Source organism: Plecotus auritus (assembly GCF_963455305.1).
Source record: "Plecotus auritus genome assembly, chromosome: 3".
NCBI classification, from domain to species: domain Eukaryota; kingdom Metazoa; phylum Chordata; class Mammalia; order Chiroptera; family Vespertilionidae; genus Plecotus; species Plecotus auritus.
In genome coordinates, this window is record NC_137772.1 from 139,712,162 (window position 1) to 139,731,748 (window position 19,587).

Sequence of the window (19,587 nt, forward strand, 5' to 3'; positions counted from 1 at the left end):
TGAAAATACATTCTGTGAGACTTGGTCCCTGCCCTCCTAGGCCTCACATTCTGGATGTCAGGGCGGGGAGGGAGGAGTGACATTAGTAAGACAAATACACATGTGATAAAAGCTATAAAGGGTAAATAAGCACAGGGTGATGAAATAAGGTAACAGGCCACATTAAGAATCTCTGAGGATATGACATCTGAGCTGAGATCTGATGGCTAAATGTGAGCCAGCATGTAGATAGCTGCAAGAAGAGTATTCAGGCAAATGGAACGAAATATGCAGAGACCTGAAGATGAGACAGTATTTATTTCAAAGATGGAAAGAAGGTCAGTGTGGCTGACTGGACAAGAAGGACCAGATGAGATTATCTCTGGCCTTTCTAGGCAATAAGAGTTCTGAATTTTATTCTAAAATTAAAGAAATTCTGGCTAGGAAATGATGTGATTCATGTTGTTAAAATACTATTTAGGGTACTGGGTAAGAAATGAACTAGAAAGAAAGAGGGGTAGAAGCAGGGAAGTCGGTAAGATCATTGCCGTAATTCCAGGCAAGAGATGAGCACCACAGATGTGGCCAGGGAGAAGGAAGAAAGGGGCGATTTCAAAGGAAAGCGGGGTGGGACCAATAGGAATGAGTAGGCTGGGTTTGGATATACTGTTTTAACTTTGTTGAGATGTCTGAAACATCAGAATAAATGTCAAGTAGGCATTTGGACCTAGGAGCCTGAAAGTGGTCGAGGCTGAAGCATTCACATTTGAGATTAAAGGAGATCTCTGAGGAAAGTGTGTAGCTAAAGAGGATTTAAAACTGCCATGTCTCCACAATTAGACATCTTCTAGAAGAGGGGGAATCAGTCTCTCACATAAGTGGGTGGGTCTGAGATGGTAGTAAGAGAATCAGAAGAAGCAGCATATTTAGAGATCAAGATAAATTCAGTTTGGGGTTTAGGAGTTTTGAATGCTTATAAAACACCAAAGTGGATACTTTTTTAAAAAATATTTTTTCATTTCTGAGAGGGAGAGAGATATAGAAACATCAGTGATGAGAGAGAAAATCATTGATTGGCTGCCTCCTGCATGCCCCACACTGGGGATCGAGCCCACAACCCAGGCATGTGCCCGACCGGGAATCAAACCATGACCTCTTGGTTCATAGGTTGACAGTCTACCACTGAGCCACGCCAGTCGGGCAAAGTGGATAATTTTTGCCAACCTTTGGTCAGAGGAAAACAATTCAAACTTTTATACATTGACTTATGGCTTAAATTTTATCTAAATATAATATTAAATCAGAATGTCTACAACTTTTGCCCTTTGGAAAATGTATTACTATTGTGTTCTTGGCATTGAGATTAATGGAGAGTCTTATCTTTTTTAAATATGTAAGTGGCACTTAATTTTCTCAGTATTACAAAATCAGATGGGTACTTTTATACTAAAAGAGGCAGTGTAATGTGAAACAGCTTTCTCTTAGTATTCTGCACTATGCATTTCTCATGTAGAAAATCTGTATTAATTAGATGTCTAGGAGAAATTTATTGCATATGCATAGGTACTTGAACAAGGTACTTAGCCTCTCTTCAGTTTCTTATCTGTAAAAATGGAGGTGGTTTAAATTTTAACTGGCAGTATTTGGTGGTTAGTGGGCAATTAATAAATGTTAGTTTGCCCTTCTTAAATATTATTTGCCACATAGTTTTAACTTGAGACCAGTTTCTTTCTCTTATTAATTGTTCCCCTATTCCAAGTGATCTCAGGATACCCCTGGATCACTGAGTGCTTAGTTGGACAAATTTGGGTTACATTTTATTTCAAATGGGATATTAGGGTATATATTACATTTATACAGCAGGCCAGTGTTTTTAAAATCAAGTACTGGTTTATTTTTTAATAATCTGGGCAGGCTCTGTCCTTTCACTCACCTCTGTGTCACCAGCACCCAGCATACTAGTACTGCCTGGCTTTCAGTAAATATTAGAAGTGGATGTAAATGATGTTTCTCTCCAATGAATTTGAATGACTTAGAGTTGACTAAATGGAGGGATATTCTTTTATATTATAAATCCTAAAACTTAGAGATTCACTTATGTTGTGAGCAATTAAATTACACATGTTTTAAGACATAATGGTACCCTGACTGGGATATGCTCCTCCTTGAAAAATACTCAAGGATGAATGCTTTCACAAAGATGTTGAATTCAGTAGTTCAACAAATACTATGCTCCTCATATATGCCAGGCACTTAGTTGTTAAATGAACGAAAGACATTGTACTGGGCATTGGTGATCCAAGCATGAGAAAGTAAGGGTTCTGTCCTCAAGAAGCTCATTGATTTGCTGAAAACTTAGGTAAACAAATAACTCTAGTATGATGTAATGAGCTGTAACGGAGGTCTGTATGATAAGGTTCTGTCGGAGTAGGCCATGAAAGCTCCCAGAGATATCATACAATAGAAATCATAAACAGCTTATAGGCAAAATTAAGCCTTTAGTGTCACGTGTGTGTTTAAAACATTAAATATTGAGGGAGCACACACAAGTCTGGGTTTTTGCTTTTTCTTGAAAGTGTAGGTTCTGTCAACATTGGGCACTCCACTCCTTACCACTCCCGTGGTAAAAGTAGACTAGAGCTGAGTAGCTTTTATTGGGTATTGATCTCAGAGTTTGTCACTTTCAGAGTGTTTTCCTTTTTATGTTAACCTCTGTGGCCTCCTTTTATGTTACCTGCACTTGCATTTTCAACCTGTGCTCTGGTAGGATAAGCATGCATTTTTTGGTTAGAGAAGAGCAGGGAATTGCAGAAACAGGCACATAAATAGTATGTAGACCAGTCATCTATCAAGTTATATATAATAGAGAAATATTTTACATAAAATTAGAAAAGTATTCTGAGGCTCAAGTGTGAAATTCTGTTATACTGAGAACTTTATGGTTTATAATACAACAGTAGGGGAATCAAATATTTCTAAGAAAGTGGATTAGAAAAAGAACTCTTCTGTCAAGTATGTCAGATGTTTTAAAGGAGTAACAAACATAAAGACGGGAGTATGACCTAAAAAGCTGGTGCGATAGCTCAAGCAGCAAGTAGTGGGGACAAGATAAAATCTATAGCCCTTCAAGGTATATAGGGTACGAGAGAGAGACGGAAGAGGTCAGATGACCCTTAGGCTTCTGTTAGATAATAGGTTTAGAAAACAAAATTTGGACACCCAAAGTTTGATACCCACTTTTCTTTTGAAACTATGAATCCAGCTCTCAAAATGAGATGGAAAGATATAGATTTGAAAGTTACTAGCACACAGATGGCCGTTGAAGGTATGAGAGTAGGTGAGCTACCCATAATTCTAAAGAACCCCAACATTTACTCTGGTGTTGTATGGATGGACAATAAAACCAGAAAGGTAGGAAGCCATCCAGAGAATTGCCTAATGGTTGCCAGGGAGAAAGGTGCTTTTAAAAGCCTTTAGTAAATAAATAATGCAAACACGTTAAGTTGACTGACAACTGAAAATGAAGCCTGAACTAGGACTGGCAGTAGAAGAGAAAAGAAGAGATTATTGGGAATAATTCAAGAAATACTGAATATTGAAATGAATTAAAGTCATTTATGGGACTTCGAGGTAATGCATATTTGTTCAGTGGGGATTTTTCCCTCTGGAAATACTGATTTTCTTTTGTAATATGGTTTTCTTTTTTCCATGTAAACCAGGTACCAGATGCAATAAAAAAATGTCAGAAGGCTGGAATTACTGTGCGGATGGTCACTGGTGATAATATTAATACTGCTCGAGCTATTGCCAGCAAATGTGGTATTTTACACCCTGGGGAAGATTTCCTATGTATAGAAGGTAAAGATTTCAACAGAAGAATACGAAATGAAAAAGGAGAGGTACGGGTTTTGATTTTTTTAAGTGTTTTTAATGTATTAGAAATTCCATTCAACACATGCATATTGAATATGCACTATGTTAGACATTAAGTATGAGTAAATGCAGCCGGCACCTCATCAAACAAAACACAAGCATGTTAGGAAATAAAAAGTACAAATATGTGAGCACTTATTTTTCTTAAGTTTAGGCCAATTTCAGAAATACAATATGTGTAAGCAAGAGAGTAATAGGAGATGAGTTTGGAAAGGTTGATATGAAATATATCTTAGGGGTCCCCAAATTCTCTGAACTTTTCTTGCTAATTTAAGAAGCTTCCATTTTCATAGGCAGTGGGGAGATTTTAAAAATTTGATCTTATATATATGGCAGTACTTCTTAAACTTGAGTATGTGTCAGAGTTACTTGGAAGACTTTTAAAAAACATGTTGATAGGTAGGCCCCACCCCAGAGTATTTAATAAGATAACCTGGGGCCTTCCTCAAGCATTTGCATTTCTAACAAGTTCCCAGGAATTGCTGGTGCTGCTAGTCTCTGTTAACCACACTTTGAGAACCACTGATACATATTGTAGATCACTAATTTGGGATTATGAAACTAGATTTGGGCTTATTTTAACTTTGACAAAAATTTATAGATTGAGCAAGAGCGGATAGACAAGATTTGGCCAAAGCTTCGAGTACTTGCAAGATCATCTCCTACTGACAAACATACACTGGTTAAAGGTAAGTAGATCTTATTTCAGTTTCCTGAAATAGAAATAAATGATGAATATTGGGTTGAATCATGAATATCATTTTTTCCAATAAAATCTAATATGTTTCCTTTTGACACCTTAGGTGAATGTGTTAATCTTCAGTGATTAAAACAGGATATTGCTTCTAATGGAACCTTTGTTTCTGGAGTTGTTCCTCACCCAGTATCTCGGCAGTTTCCATTCCTTATGTTTGCTTAGTTATTTATTTTTAACCTTGAGTCTGTAAAATTGACTCCTCCGGATATTCTGCAGAATCACCTTTTTAATTAAAGGAAATTTTTTACAGCCCAAATATTTACTTTTATTTTAGGTATAATTGACAGCACAGTCTCAGACCAACGTCAGGTTGTAGCGGTAACCGGTGATGGTACAAATGATGGTCCGGCACTGAAAAAAGCTGATGTTGGATTTGCAATGGTAGGAGCTTACCTATTCAGGTGTAATTTACTGGCTGAGTTTTTTTGTTTGTTTTGCTGTTTTTTACTAAATGTCAATTGATTTTACATATTGTTTTTCAAGATTAGTGTGAAGAATACTATATAGCCTAAATTGACTTATAAATATAATTAGTTTATACACTAATGCAGTGAAATCTGAGTGGAGGATGACTTCTTTTGAACAATTATAATAAGATCATACATTTACCTTATACTCTGTAAAGCATTATAGTGTCTGTCATCTCATCTGAATCTTGCAACAATCCCCTTCAGTAGGAGACAAGCTCAGAACAGTTATATATATTAAAGATAAAAAAAATAATTGAGACTCTTCCACATAACTGCAAATGTCTCTTAAGAGTAATTGAGTGTTCAAGTTAAGTCTCCTTCTGTCGCCATATGTCCCCCCCTTTACCCTTTTCTACCTTCCCCCACTTATATATGAACTTAAAATGTTTAATTGACAAACAAAATATATCTCATGGTTTTCATTTTGTTTCAGTCTTTTAAGTTTTAAAAATAAAAATTTGCAAGTGCTTATATAAAAATAGAAGAGTAATTGTCATTTTATCTACACTAATAAAAGAGAAAGATGCAAATTGACCGTACCTTTGCGATGCCCACAAGCCAATCAGGAGTGTGTATGCAAATTAACCCCCCAAAAAGCTGGCCGGTTAATTTGCTTACGCAGGCGCCAAGCAGCCGGGGGCAGGGTGGGATGCAGGCGTTCTGCACCGCCCCAGCAGCTCCGGGCCTCTGGGCAGCGTGGGAAGGCAGAAAGGTGGCTCCGGCCAGAGCAAAGGTGGTGCCGGCAGCCAGGGGAAGGAAGGCCCATTCTTGCACGAATCTTCATGCATCAGGCCTCTAGTATTTAATACATGTAATCTTTTTTGAATTTTCTTTCTTTGTTTTTTAATTAAATCTTTATTAAAAATATTACATATGTCACTTTTTTTCCCCCCATTGATCCCTTCTAACCTGCCCTTACCCCCCACCCAGGCCTTCACCACCCTATTGTCTGTGTCCATGGGTTACGCATATATGCACACAAGTTATTTGGTTGGTTGCAGTCTTTTTTGATAGAAATTCCCCCTTCCCCCCAAGTTTAGATTTGATTATTTAAAGCACTGGATTATTATTTTGTACTGGTGCTTTGGTGCTTGTAGCCATAGTACTGGTAAAGCATGTACTATAACATGGATATCATTAAATACATATGCTACATAAATGTTTAATGATTGAAATTAAGTTGTTACATCTTTGAATCTATTTCTCCCAATTTTTAGTGTTGAAATGAATCTTTGCACTCTCAGTGCCATAGAAAATTTAAGTATTTTAATTTAGTTTTATTTTATTTTTGGACAATACAGGTCCATAATAATAATTCTCAAATCCAAAAATCTGAAAACTGACATTGTTTTCCTAAATTTGCATCAGACTCATTTCACTGCAACACTTTATACACTAATGCAGTGGGGTGCTGATACCCTCTGGGAGAATTTGTGATAGAAGTTATGTGCCTCATTATCTTTGTAATATATAAGAGGCTGAATTTTGAAATACAGTTTGACCCCAAAGGTTTCAGATAAGAGAATATTTATGCATACCAGTGTTTATTTGCATAATTTGTCCTCCTGGTATTTTGAAGCTAAACCACCACCACGGTGGCAGCCTTCCAACAGGAGTGAGCAAGGTGGAAAATGGAAACATTCTGTCTGAGAATGCGTTGTTAGGCCATTTTGTCATTGTGTGAACATCACAGAGGGCACCTACACAGACCTAGATGGCATAGTCTACTACACACCGAGGCTGGATGGCATAGCCCAGTGGGCAGCAAACTGCAGCTCGCGAGCCGCTGTTTGCCGCTCTGTTGACTAATGAGTTTGCCGACCACTGGTATAGCCTATTGCTCCCAGGATACAAACCTGTAAAGCATGTTACTGTACAAAACAACACGAGATTAAATTAAGAACAAGAGAAAATGATGTAGTCAAGAGACATGGCCAACAGGAGATGGATGCGGCTGCTGAGTAACATGATGTATGTTTTATAGCACAGTTTTTTTTTTGTAAGTAGAGAAAGTACACTCTAAAATAACGATAAAAAGTCTATTTTAGTAAATACAAAGAACAGTAACACACCCATTATCATTATAGAGTATTCTGTATTGTATGTAAATGTATGTGCTATCCTTTTATACAACTGGCCCCACAGATTTGTTTACACCAGCATCACCACCAATGTGTGAGTAATGTGTGCATATGACATTACAGCAGCTACAATGTCACAAGGCAATAGAAATTTTTCAGCGCCCTTATAGTTTTAGGGGACCACCATTATGTATATGTGGTCATTGACCAAAACACTTTTATACAGCTCATGACTGTGGTTTTAACATAGATAGAAGAGGGTTCGATGTGGGGGAAATGGGATGTGAAACAGAGGTTTGACTGGGGGCCACACCTGATGAGGACCTTGAAATAGGAAGATAAGGAATTTGTTCTTTCCCAGGCGACATCTGATGGAGTAAAATTAGAGACACACTGCATGTTAGCATACAGCTCACAGAAGCTCATAAAAAAGCTGTTTGTCTTTTTTTGTTTGTTTGATGAAAAGTTTCCCAAAATTTTTTTTATTATGAAACTAGTTTTTCTTAGTTTATTTTTCAATTACAGTTGACATACAATATTAGTTTCAGGTGTACAACATGGTGATTAGACATTTATATACCTTACAAAGTGATTCCCCCCCCCCCATAAGTCTAGTACCATCTGACTTGTACATGGTTATTGCAATGTTTTTAACTATATTCCCTATGCTGCCATTTACATCCCCATGACTATTTTAATAACTGGAAATTTTGAAGGATTCTGAACAAAGAAGTGATGAGATTTGCATTTGTAAAAGACAGGAGAATGATTAGAGGCAGGGAAAACCTCTTGGGCTTAGATGTGTTAAATATGTTGCACATTAAAAGTAAAATACTCAGATTAGGAGCTAGAGATTAAAATTTTAAATTAAAATTGTTCCTTCATTGAATATTTCAAGAAAAGCTTGATCTAAACTTTGTTTTTGTGTTTATTAAAACAGTATATGCATAGCACTTAAAAAATCAAATACCTAAGTCTCCTACCAAATAACATTTCTTCTAGTCTCATTTTTTTGACTGAAGAAAACCAACTATTTTAACTGTTTGCCTTCATATATCAAAATGACATGATTATAGTACTTTTTGATTTATTTTTTTAACAAAAAGCATTTGCTATTGCCTTTTCATTAAGGAACAGAAGGACTTAGCACTTTCACATGCACACATACACAGACACACGCAGGACAACCACCCCAGCACACATTCATGCACACTACCTACCCTGTCATTCTGCCATCAGAGTTATAATTTTGGATAGATAAATATAGTTACTTTTATTTCCTTGCACAACCTTTTTTATTCCCTGTAAGTTGTCTTTTTCATTCACTTTCTTTTTCATTTTATTTATTTTTGCTTAAGTTTTCTATGTGTTTAACACTGATTCATCACCAACTTCTCCCTGACACCTGGCACTTCTCCTATTTCCTCCCCACTGTTCCTTCTTCACGCACTATTTCCCCTGATTTTTTTTTTTTACTTCTTGGACATTTTATCTTGTTTTTTTGTTTGTTTGTTTGTTTTTTCTGTTTACCATACCTTTGTTGTCTTGCTTTATTTCCAGGGCTATTTCCTCAACTTGTTTTTCATTTATGAGTCATATTTAATTTCCAAGAGTTGTTTTTGGATCTCTGAGTTTTTGTTCTCGTCTTAACATCCTGTTTTTATTTCATTGATGTGCCTTAGCTTTCTAAAGATTTGATATCTTTTTTAGTGAGCTTGTCTCTGCAGACTCTGTCTCCACTTTCCTTTTGGTTGAGTCTCTGTCTTTCAGGTTAGTGCTTTGCTAGTGTAAAGTTGAAAAGCTGGAAAGTCTTGGGCCTTTAGGTGAGATTTATCAACCAGAAGCTTCTCTGTAAAGGGATCTGGCTTAGTCATTTCACTTCTTAGGGTACCTTGAATTGCAGTATTTTTAGGTCTTTCTCTTAAGATGATCAGATTTCCCAGAAAAGAGTATTCAAATCTGCTGCCTAGAGAGTAGTCCTGAATACTGGTATCCTGGGAAACAGGTAGAGAAGGAAAGGTGAAAGTCTCAACATTCATTAAACACAGGTACTCGTAACCCCCGTCCCTTTAAAAAAAAAAAAAAAAATGTTTTTATTTATTTCAGAGAGAGGAAAAAACATTCACTGATGGGCTGCCTCCTGCACACCCCCTATTAGGGTTCAAGCCAGCATCCTGGGCATGTGCCCTGACTGGGAATCGAACCTGCAACCTCCTGGTGCATGGGACGACATTCAACCAACTGAGCCACACTAGCTGGGCTCCCCTTTTTTTTTTTTTTTTTCTTCATTATAACACTCTGTACTCAACAGTGTTTGGTACCTTTCAGTCCAGGTATTCTCTGTAAATTAGCAGGCAGTTTTTTTGCCATATCAGAGGGAGTGGCAAATTGCCTGGTTGTGTGGACTTGGGAAGGGGCTCTGAGGATCTAGCTTTCTTATCACTTTGTTATTAACATATAGCACACATACAGAAAAGTGCCTGAGTCATAAGTACACAGCTGACTAGATTATCACACGTGAACAAACCTGGACTATGCAAGGCAAGAAATAGAGTATTACCTATACCCCACACCTCATCCACACTCACTTCTAATTACTGCGCTGCCTCTCTGCAAAGATAACCAGTATTCTGAAGATTATACTTTAGTCTGTTTTTGAACTTTGTACAGAAGAATCATATTGAGTCCAGCTTCCTGTGTTATTACACTTGTGAGGTTTATCTGTGTTGTTGTAGATAGTATAGTTCTCTTTTTTTAGTTAGTCCATGATATTAATCTATCCCATCCTACCATTGATGGACATTATTTTTTTTAATATATTTTTATTGGTTTCAGAGAGGAAGGGAGAGTGAGAGAGGGAGAAACGTCAATGATGAGAGAATCATCGGCTGCCTCCTGCATGCTCCCTACTGGGGATCGAGCCCGAAACCCAGGCATGTGCCCTTGACCGGAATTGAACCCAGGACCCTTCAGTTCGCAGGCCAACACTCTTTCCACTGAGCCAAACCAGCTAGGGCTGATGGGCATTATTGTTCTTAGTTTGGACCATCTAAGTACTTCTTCAGTGTCTTCAGTAGACTTTCGAGAAATCCTCCCTATTTTTATTCATACCTTCACCCCTACTGCCAGTTCTACCTGTGCTGCTAAGTCCTGAGCTTATATAGGAGAGGTCTATGGTGTAAAAAACACCGGCTATGTCTCTGCTTCCCCTACTGTTGGCTTTGGATTCAGTGTTCTGGAGGTCTGCTAATGTTACTTAATATTTGGTTATCTGCTTTTCAACCTCTTAAGTGGACAAGTGGTTTTATTGTTAGCTTTACCCATTGGCCAGATAAGTTTCTATTGAACAAGTACAAAAAACATTTTACATAAATGTTAAAGGCACGCTTTAAAATTAAATACCCATTGCATTTTGAAGTTATTTATTACATGTCCTTACAAGCTAATATCTTTTTAAAGTATGATAATTTGTAAAACACTATGTAATACGAAGCAAGAATTCTTGTGATCCATCAGCAATGTGTTAAGATTCTCTTGCAGTATCTTCTTTCCCACTAACTTTGTCTTTGAGTTTTTATTTTTTAAATATTTTTTGTGTGACTTTTGGAAGGAACTGGGGTAATGCCTGTGTTCGTTCCTCTTTTTTAAATCCAATTTAAACTTTATTTTCAATCCCTCCTTTTTTATTTTTTATTTCTCCTAAAATCGAATTTCTGAGAGATGGTATCTTAGAATAACGATGTTACCTTCTTTTATAGTAAGTGTAAGTCAGTAATTATTAAGTACAATGGTGGTTTTTAGTTGATCAATTGAATATTATCCTTTTGAATATTAAAAATTATATTTTAAACCTTTAGTCTGATTTGCAGAATTTTTTTTAATAGGGCATCGCTGGAACTGATGTAGCTAAAGAAGCGTCTGATATCATTCTCACAGATGACAACTTTACAAGCATTGTTAAAGCAGTTATGTGGGGACGAAATGTCTATGACAGCATCTCAAAATTCCTTCAGTTCCAGCTTACTGTTAATGTCGTAGCAGTGATTGTTGCTTTCACAGGCGCCTGTATTACTCAAGTAGGTGGACAATTTGTTTATTAAAACTTGCTTATTTTAAAGCAAATATGTGTATAACATGCTTTTAAAAGTACTTGAATATTTATATAGGTTGAAGCTTAATATTTTAGGTTAATTACTATAAAAGTGCAATCCAGTTCTGTTCTTTAAGTTTTTAAATACAAAAATGCTTCCTGAGAATTGCTAAGTCCCTGAATAGTTGTGAATGTCTATCAGGAAACCTTTCTTTCCTAGGATTCGCCACTTAAAGCTGTGCAGATGTTGTGGGTAAACCTCATAATGGATACGCTTGCTTCCCTGGCTCTGGCAACTGAACCCCCCACTGAATCTCTCCTGCTTCGGAAACCTTATGGTAGAAATAAACCTCTCATCTCACGCACAATGATGAAGAACATTTTGGGTCATGCATTCTATCAACTGGTAGTAGTCTTTACACTCTTGTTTGCTGGTAAGAATTCAGTGCCTGATAAAACTTCAGTTATTTCTAAGCTAATATTTAGGATGATTATTTGTTACCAGTTTTTTAAGAACATAAGTTGTACTCTCTTTGACTCCTCATTTACCTTTAATTTCTCTCTTTATCAGTGTATGCTTAGTAAATTGGCAGGGGGATGTGGGGGGGAGCAGTATGAGAGATAATGGGGTGGGAGTAAAAAGAGTCCTGATTGCTTGTCCTGACTCTGCCACTAACTTAGGTAGGTGATCTGTAGTATGTCATAATAGTTTTGGGGCCTTCAGTTTGCTCGTCTATAAAACAAGAGAGAGAAATAGATAATCCCAGGTCCCTTCCAACTTTCTATGCTGTCATTTGGGCATCAAATAAAGGTCTGGCTAGTTTTATTGTTGCATACCTCCTTGAAAATGTTAAATGATTTTGTATGACAATTACAAAATAATAATCTTTCATTCTTTTAGGAGAAAAGTTTTTTGATATTGATAGTGGAAGAAATGCTCCTTTGCATGCTCCTCCTTCGGAACATTACACTATTGTTTTTAATACATTTGTGCTGATGCAACTTTTCAACGAAATAAATGCCCGGAAAATTCATGGTGAAAGAAATGTGTTTGAAGGAATCTTTAATAATATCATCTTCTGCACAATTGTTTTAGGCACTTTTGTGGTACAGGTGGGTAATTGGAAAAGATAGTTTCAAATTTGATTATTATGTGGGAGATATTAGGTAAACAGGTGGCTTGTTCCAGAAATTACTTGACTGTAATGTGTGGGGCTTCTGTGTATTGCTTTGATGACATTTAAAAAGTTATAAATATCATAACTCAAGTGAAAAATTGCCCTTTCCTAATATTCTACATATGAGAAGAGTGTGTTCATTTAAGCTAATGCTACTTTAATTGCACTATGGGTTCTGTGGTTGTGATATCTCAGTCTAATTCTTATTGTTTCATTCTATAACATTATTATCAAAACTGTTATTATTTTGATACTTATTTAAGGTAAATGTTATAGTTTACTTTTTAGGCTTGCTTAATTGCTTCTAGCAAATAATAGCAGTTTATTTCTATAGTTTAATTTATATGTTAAAATAATAAAAGGTTTGAAGTGAATGTTTAGATTCCATATGATTATGAATGGCTGCATTCTGAGTTGGACATGTCAATATTTCATTTTGTAATATTGTCAGAACAAGGCAGAAGAGAGAGTAGAGAATGGCGTGTGAGGAGTACGACTGGGAATGAATAGGAAGGACTGAAAATTTCCCCATTTTTCAGAAATGATTCTAAGAACTAAACTAATGATGACTTTGCATATGGTGATTTTATATCACCATGTATTTTAGCTATGTTTTTATATCATCTTGTATTTTGTGGTACTCTTGTGTAAATGATTGTATAGTATGATCTGGGATCAGAACAGGTAAATGAATGGTACATAATTACACCAGGAAGTCAGTAAACACAGTAAGATTTCAGATTAAAAAGTGAGCTTTTTATACATTTTATTCAGCCTATACCTTGTGCACTATGGATACCGAAATGAAAACCCTCAACTTAATTATTTCTGTAAGACCTATTTCTGTTAGCTTTCAGTTTCTATAAATTTTAGGAGAGATGATGCTTGTTACATCGTTTATGAAATATTTTATTTAGATTTTACAAAATCATTGTTCATGACATGCTAAAGTTTTAGCATTTATTTGCTACAAAATTAGATTTATTAAAATACAGGAATTACAAAAATTTAACTCCCTATATCTCTGTATCAAGCAAATCCTGACAAAGGTTGATATGCCTAAAACAGTTCATGTAAGGTGTCAGTCTCCAGTGCCTTATAAACATGCCAGTGCTGCTCAGTGTGGTCTGTAGGCCAGCCACTGGTCCACAGCCACTTTATTGCAAGTCCACAGTGAGATGAGGAGCACGGGCCAGAATATAAATGAACACCTTCACTACTCACGCTGTGTATTTCAGATGAGAGGTTTTTTTGTGGTGTTGCGGGAAGGGAGGGGTATTATTTTTTTTTAGTAGTAGTAGCGGCAGCAGCACTGTGCAAATAGGGCATTGATTTAAACTCTAGTTTGTGTTCCTTATCCTCTTGTCATGGATTAGCACTTTGAATAGCACTTTTATAGACTGTCAGCTGGGTAGGAAAACATGAACCTTGATGTACATAGACTAGCCAAAGTCTTGATTGTAGATCTGAGGTACATATATAATAAAAGGCTAATATGCAAATTGTACCCTTGACTGTGAGTTCTATCGGAAGTTCATCCAGGGGGCAGGGCCAGCCAGCCAACCACCCACAGTCCCTCCCTGCAGCCGGTCTGTCCCGATCAGCCTGATTGGGGTGGGCCGGCTGGACCCCACCCATGCAGGAATTCGTGCACCAGGCCTCTAGTAAATTATATTTAAGTTGATTTGTCTCTTATTTACTAGCTGATTCTTATTTTTACTTTTTTTTTTGACAGATCATGAAGTACATAATAATCCTTAACTCTATGTAAATATTTTTAGTTTCTTTTCTACTTGGTAGTAATTGACACAAAACCAGTGTTTTTCAAAGTATGTTCTATGAAACAATAACCTTTGAGTTGCTCTTATGTCCTCAGTAAGTTTAGAAAATATTGCCTGTTCTGCTTACCTCTTGGAGGTTCTTAAAGCCATGTATCATAATGCTTATGAGGTGAACACAGGGGTCCATCAGTTCTGGGGTCACAGCAAGGTACTGCCTCAGTAGTTGTGTGACCTCGACAAGCTTTGTCTGTGAAATGGGGACGTTAATATTAATTAGGTCATGTCATAGAACTAACAAAGCATTAAGAGAGATACTGCACTTGAAGCTCTGAGTTTGGTGTTTGCAAGAAAACACTCTAATCTGAGCTGCTGCTTTTTCTTTTTTTAAATTAACAATTCAAAAGCTTTGGAAAATCCTTCAGTCAAGAAACCCGTTGAACTTTGTATAATTCAGCCCTTGTAAATTTAGAAGGCAATACCTAGTGCTAGATTCCCTTAGCACACATTTAGGAAATGCTTCAGTACACTGAAATACACAATCAGTAGTAGTCCATCTAAGCAGTATATTAAAGCATATGGAAACTTATTTTTAGAAGTAAATTCCACTATTAGACAATTTTATTTCTTTCAACTCTAAAATAAAAGAATATTATTTCTTATGCCACATAACTAACCATATTAATCATTTGTTTCCCCAATATCTTAATATCCTTTTCACATGCCTCATTATACTAAAAAAAAGGGCGTTGTTTAAATTCTCTTTTAAATTGAAAACACACAAAGAAATGTTGATTTTTTTCTATGCTCATTTTTGTGGTACACAAGAGAAAATTATTATAGATATCTCTATTAAAATCCAGGCAAAATTGCCAAATCATTTATAATCAAGTGGTTGGGCTACTAAAAAGAAACACGGTTGGGAATCTTTTGTACAAGGGTACAAATAATCTTGACTTTAAGAACAGTGGAACTGACCGTACATACCGCTTGAGTTTAGAATAAAGTATAGCTACAAAGACTAGAGTTCATAACTTTCAAAAATAAAGTTTAGCCCTAACCGGTTTGGTTCAGTGGATAGAGCGTCAGCCTGCGGACTGAAAGGTCCCAGGTTCAATTCCGGTGTAGGGCATGTTCCTTGGTTGCGGGCACATCCCCAGTAGGGGGTGTGCAGGAGGCAGCTCATCGATGTTTCTCTCTCATCGATGTTTCTAACTCTCTATCCCTCTCCCTTCCTCTCTGTAAAAAAATCAATAAAATACATTTAAAAAATAAGTAAAGTTTAAAAATTGTTAATACCAAAATGATTCTTTTTAATACCCATATTTGGCAACTACTAACTGCCATATCAAAAACAGGGTGAATACTGTTACTTAACTCTTAATATTCCTATATATGCTGTTTTAGGTTATTTAAGGAGGGAAACATAATCACTATATTAATGAATTTTATTTATGCAGATCATTTGACTTTTTATAAGGGAAAGCACATTTCTGCGTGTATACCACCTGCGTTAGCATATATTTCATAGAACTTTCAACTTGCTTTTCTTCTCTAACAGTCCATATATTTGTCCTAACATCTAACTATTAACCAGGAGTGAATAGCAATTAGAAGGAAAATAAAAAAGATTGAATATTATGTCCATTTTTCCATACAGTCTTTTTCTACAAAAGTGTACTATCTCTTATGGAAAGGCATAAATTATTCAGTTATACTAAATACAGGAGAATGTAGTTTCTTGAGATTCTATTGAAAATCAGTATGAAGTTATCTTTTTGATCATGAGAATTATTTTAATTTTTAGTAAGCATAATTTAAACAGGAAATAATACCTGCATTTAAAATTTTAGACAGAGGGATTTTACTTTCAGCTGTGAATATTATACATGTCACCAACAGAATAATGGTTGTTTAGCTTAAATTTTAGAGGACACAAATTTGGGTGATTTTTGAAGTATCTGAATTATGAAATGTAAAAGATTTAAATAAACTTACTCTTGATTATTCCTCCAGATAATAATTGTGCAGTTTGGTGGAAAGCCTTTCAGTTGTTCAGAACTTTCAATAGAACAGTGGCTATGGTCAGTATTCCTAGGAATGGGAACGTTACTCTGGGGCCAGGTAAAAACATCATCATTTTTTGTTCAAACCTTAAGTGATTAAAAAAAAAAAATTCTAGTATGTATTTTCTTTAAGCAGTTCTGTACTTGATTCTAAGTAGTTACCGTTCTAGGGCAAAAAGGGCATTTAGGGATGTGGTTTTTTTAAATGTAACATTTGCTTTAATCTGTCACTTGCTGTTTATTACGATTATGCCTATATAATAAAACACTTTAAATTTCTGACATCGTTTTTTAGAACAAGTTTTACAACAGTATTATTATAATGCATTTGTAACTGGTTAGGATTCTGATATCTGTATCTTTCGCTCTATGACTTATTTTTGCATTTTTAGAATAAATACTTGTACAAAAATATAAAATATTATGTTCTTTACACTATATAATTTTATGTAGTTTAATCCAAACTGTAGCATAGGAACAATCTTGAGATTCAGTTTATGTAGAAAATGTTTCCATAAAAATAATGGTATCTGGAAAAAATGGGCCACAAAATGACATTTTTGATTATTTGAATTGAATGGCTTTAACAGTGTGTATATAAAATACAATGCCTGAAAAATGAGATATACCTCGTCTTTATTATAGGCAGCTGACTTGCAAGTACATGTCATTATTTTTAAAAGAGAAGTGTTAATGGTGTGTATGTTGTTCATTTGAAGCATATTACCATTACTATAAAATTAACTGTTAGAGAATCTATACTAACATTTCCATAAATGAAGGTTAACATCATGTTATGTTGTGTAACTTGTGTGAACTAATTTATTGTCATTCTGCAAGTCAACTTCAGGTTTTTCTTGAAGTTAATCTTTTGTCTCACCTTTTTTTTTTTTAATTGTGTTTCTGGATTCTGAGGTTTCTTTTATTCTTTTTGAATACCTCATTAATAGAGATCTTTTAAGTGGATCCGTACTTGGTCCACCTTTCTTTTTTCATTACCATTCTAATTATTATGTAATGTTCTCTCATAGGCAGAACAGATCCCACAATCTCACCCCAAATCTGGCTAATTTCAGGAAGAGGAAATACAGTATAGCATTACATACCCAACAGGCATCAGTTACCTTCTTTGGTTGACATTGTCTATTGAATTTAGGTACGATGGTAGAAAGCACTGATTTGGTGGTTAGGCGACCTAGGGTCTTAGTCACTCCATGAACAAGTCTTCTCCCGGGCTCTGAGCCTATTTCACCTCTGTGAAATGAGATGGATGGCCTAGAAATTCCCTAAGCAGTTTTTATTCTGATTGCATGCTTGTTTCCCCTTGATAAGCCTGACTTCCTTAAGGAATGGCTGCTAACATCTATATCTTAATAAGTATTTGTTTGTGTTTTTATACCCTTTATGTTTTCTGGGGCATCTGTTCCTGTTTGGTGTCATTATCAGTCAGTGTTAACACAATTTTTCAAATAGTTGCTTTTATAAAAATAAGTGCATTTAGTAAAACACTATTTTTAGTTTAACCTTGGAGATTTTTGGAATTTGGGTTTTTTCTCATTGAATTTGAAAAGCACTAATGAAATACAATTTTTTTTCATCTATTAAGACTACCTGCCATTTTTATTTTATCTGAAATAAATATAACTAATATGAGTTCAAGTAAATATATGTCAAAGAATGATTTTAAAATTTACCATCATGAATGTCCTAAAGTATGAAAAATTGTAATCAGGTTATTTCGATTCAGGAACACTTTTACCCTTCAGACTTAAATCTTTTGTGCAGCTAAGAGAGGAATATTTTTTGTTTTTAGAAAGAAAGCCTCTGATGGACAGGATCTCATTGCTTCATTGGTGAAGTTAGTTGGTTACGCTTGCACCTTTTCATCCCCTTTGTGCTAAAGTTGATCAGTTTAATTGTACTTGATATGATTTATTTCAAGTTCTTTCCCCTGTGTTGTAGCTTATTTCAACAATTCCAACTAGCCGTTTAAAATTCCTAAAAGAAGCTGGTCATGGAACCCAAAAGGAAGAAATACCTGAGGAGGAGTTAGCAGAGGACGTGGAAGAGATTGATCACGCTGAGAGGGAGTTGCGGCGTGGCCAGATCTTGTGGTTTAGAGGTCTGAACAGAATCCAGACGCAGGTATGGGCCTGGAGAGAGGTAGGAGAGGTGATGGGTATGGGAGCCAGCCAGGGCTTTGGACCTGGGGAGGAGGTTTGAACACTCCTTAACTTCCTTTCTAGCCCTCCCAACCCACAAAACTTACTATTTTGAAAAATAATTCTGTTACCTGGAATGAGTGAAAGTTTTAACTGATCATGAAAGAATGTGTCTATATGCCCCTAAGCTCCTTTTTTCCTAGCTTTTCCCCCTTCATCACAAAATACTACTCTTACCTATTTATCTGCTCTGTAAAAAGTGCCTTTTTTTCTTTACTTTTTATATGTTGATAGATGGAATGGTCCTTTCTCTTGTTCTCTCTCTCTCTTGCTGAGCAAGCTGTCACAATCTCTGATTCCTTGCAGATGGATGTAGTGAATGCTTTCCAGAGTGGAAGTTCCATTCAGGGGGCTCTAAGGCGGCAACCCTCCATCGCCAGCCAGCATCATGATGTAACAAATATTTCTACCCCTACACATGTAGTGTTTTCCTCTTCTACTGCTTCTACTACTGTGGGGTGTGAGTGTGTGTTCCTAAGTGCATGAAATTAACATTTCCTACTTCACACACCTAACGTTTCTCATTTTCTCCTTAATGTTTAAATTCATGTTCAGGCTTTTCATAAAGCTTTCTTTGCGTAAAGTGGATTGAGACCTCAAAGTGTTGTCATTGTTGTTGTTTTATTTTTTTAGAGGGCTAGATAGCAGGTGGAACAATTGCAACCAAAGATTAGATATGAAATCTGTGAGCTTGTCTCTATGCTAACTCTGATCTTTAATATGGGGAATAAAATTGTAGCTTAGAATTTGTGAAACTACTATAAATTTTTGAGTATATGCCTTTAAACATGTTCATATTGCATGGTGCCCCAGAAGCATGTGATTGTAAGCTGACCTAAAAGAACCAAGAAACTGTGTTTTTAAAGCTAAACATGAATTTAGCATTTTGACTTTTACTGAGGTTGGAAAGTAAGAAGAAAGTTCTCAATATATAGCCATTGTTTGCCTTCTTAGCTTAGTCTTTGCGGCCTTATTTTGGATTTTATTTTTTTTTCCCTTGGGGTAGGGGACTCTGTGTAAACTTCATAGTTCT

The 19,587-nt window shown here is 35.9% G+C and overlaps 1 protein-coding gene across 13 annotated transcripts in view; it reads left to right on the plus strand.

The window, feature by feature from the left end:
* The window catches only part of ATP2B1 (ATPase plasma membrane Ca2+ transporting 1), a 138,201-nt gene that overhangs the window by 108,135 nt on the left and 10,479 nt on the right, over window positions 1–19,587 (plus strand). For 9 of the 13 annotated variants that reach the window (XM_080659671.1, XM_080659682.1, XM_080659678.1 and 6 more), the window contains 9 exons: window positions 3,699–3,878; window positions 4,514–4,601; window positions 4,944–5,050; window positions 11,105–11,296; window positions 11,531–11,744; window positions 12,212–12,423; window positions 16,283–16,390; window positions 18,295–18,477; window positions 18,861–18,947. In XM_080659671.1, the coding sequence (XP_080515797.1) occupies window positions 3,699–3,878; window positions 4,514–4,601; window positions 4,944–5,050; window positions 11,105–11,296; window positions 11,531–11,744; window positions 12,212–12,423; window positions 16,283–16,390; window positions 18,295–18,477; window positions 18,861–18,947 (1,371 nt within the window). Of the gene's footprint in view, window positions 1–3,698; window positions 3,879–4,513; window positions 4,602–4,943; window positions 5,051–11,104; window positions 11,297–11,530; window positions 11,745–12,211; window positions 12,424–16,282; window positions 16,391–18,294; window positions 18,478–18,860; window positions 19,015–19,587 lie in introns of all 13 variants that reach the window. The other 4 variants (XM_080659681.1, XM_080659674.1, XM_080659673.1 and 1 more) reach the window with 3 other exon arrangements.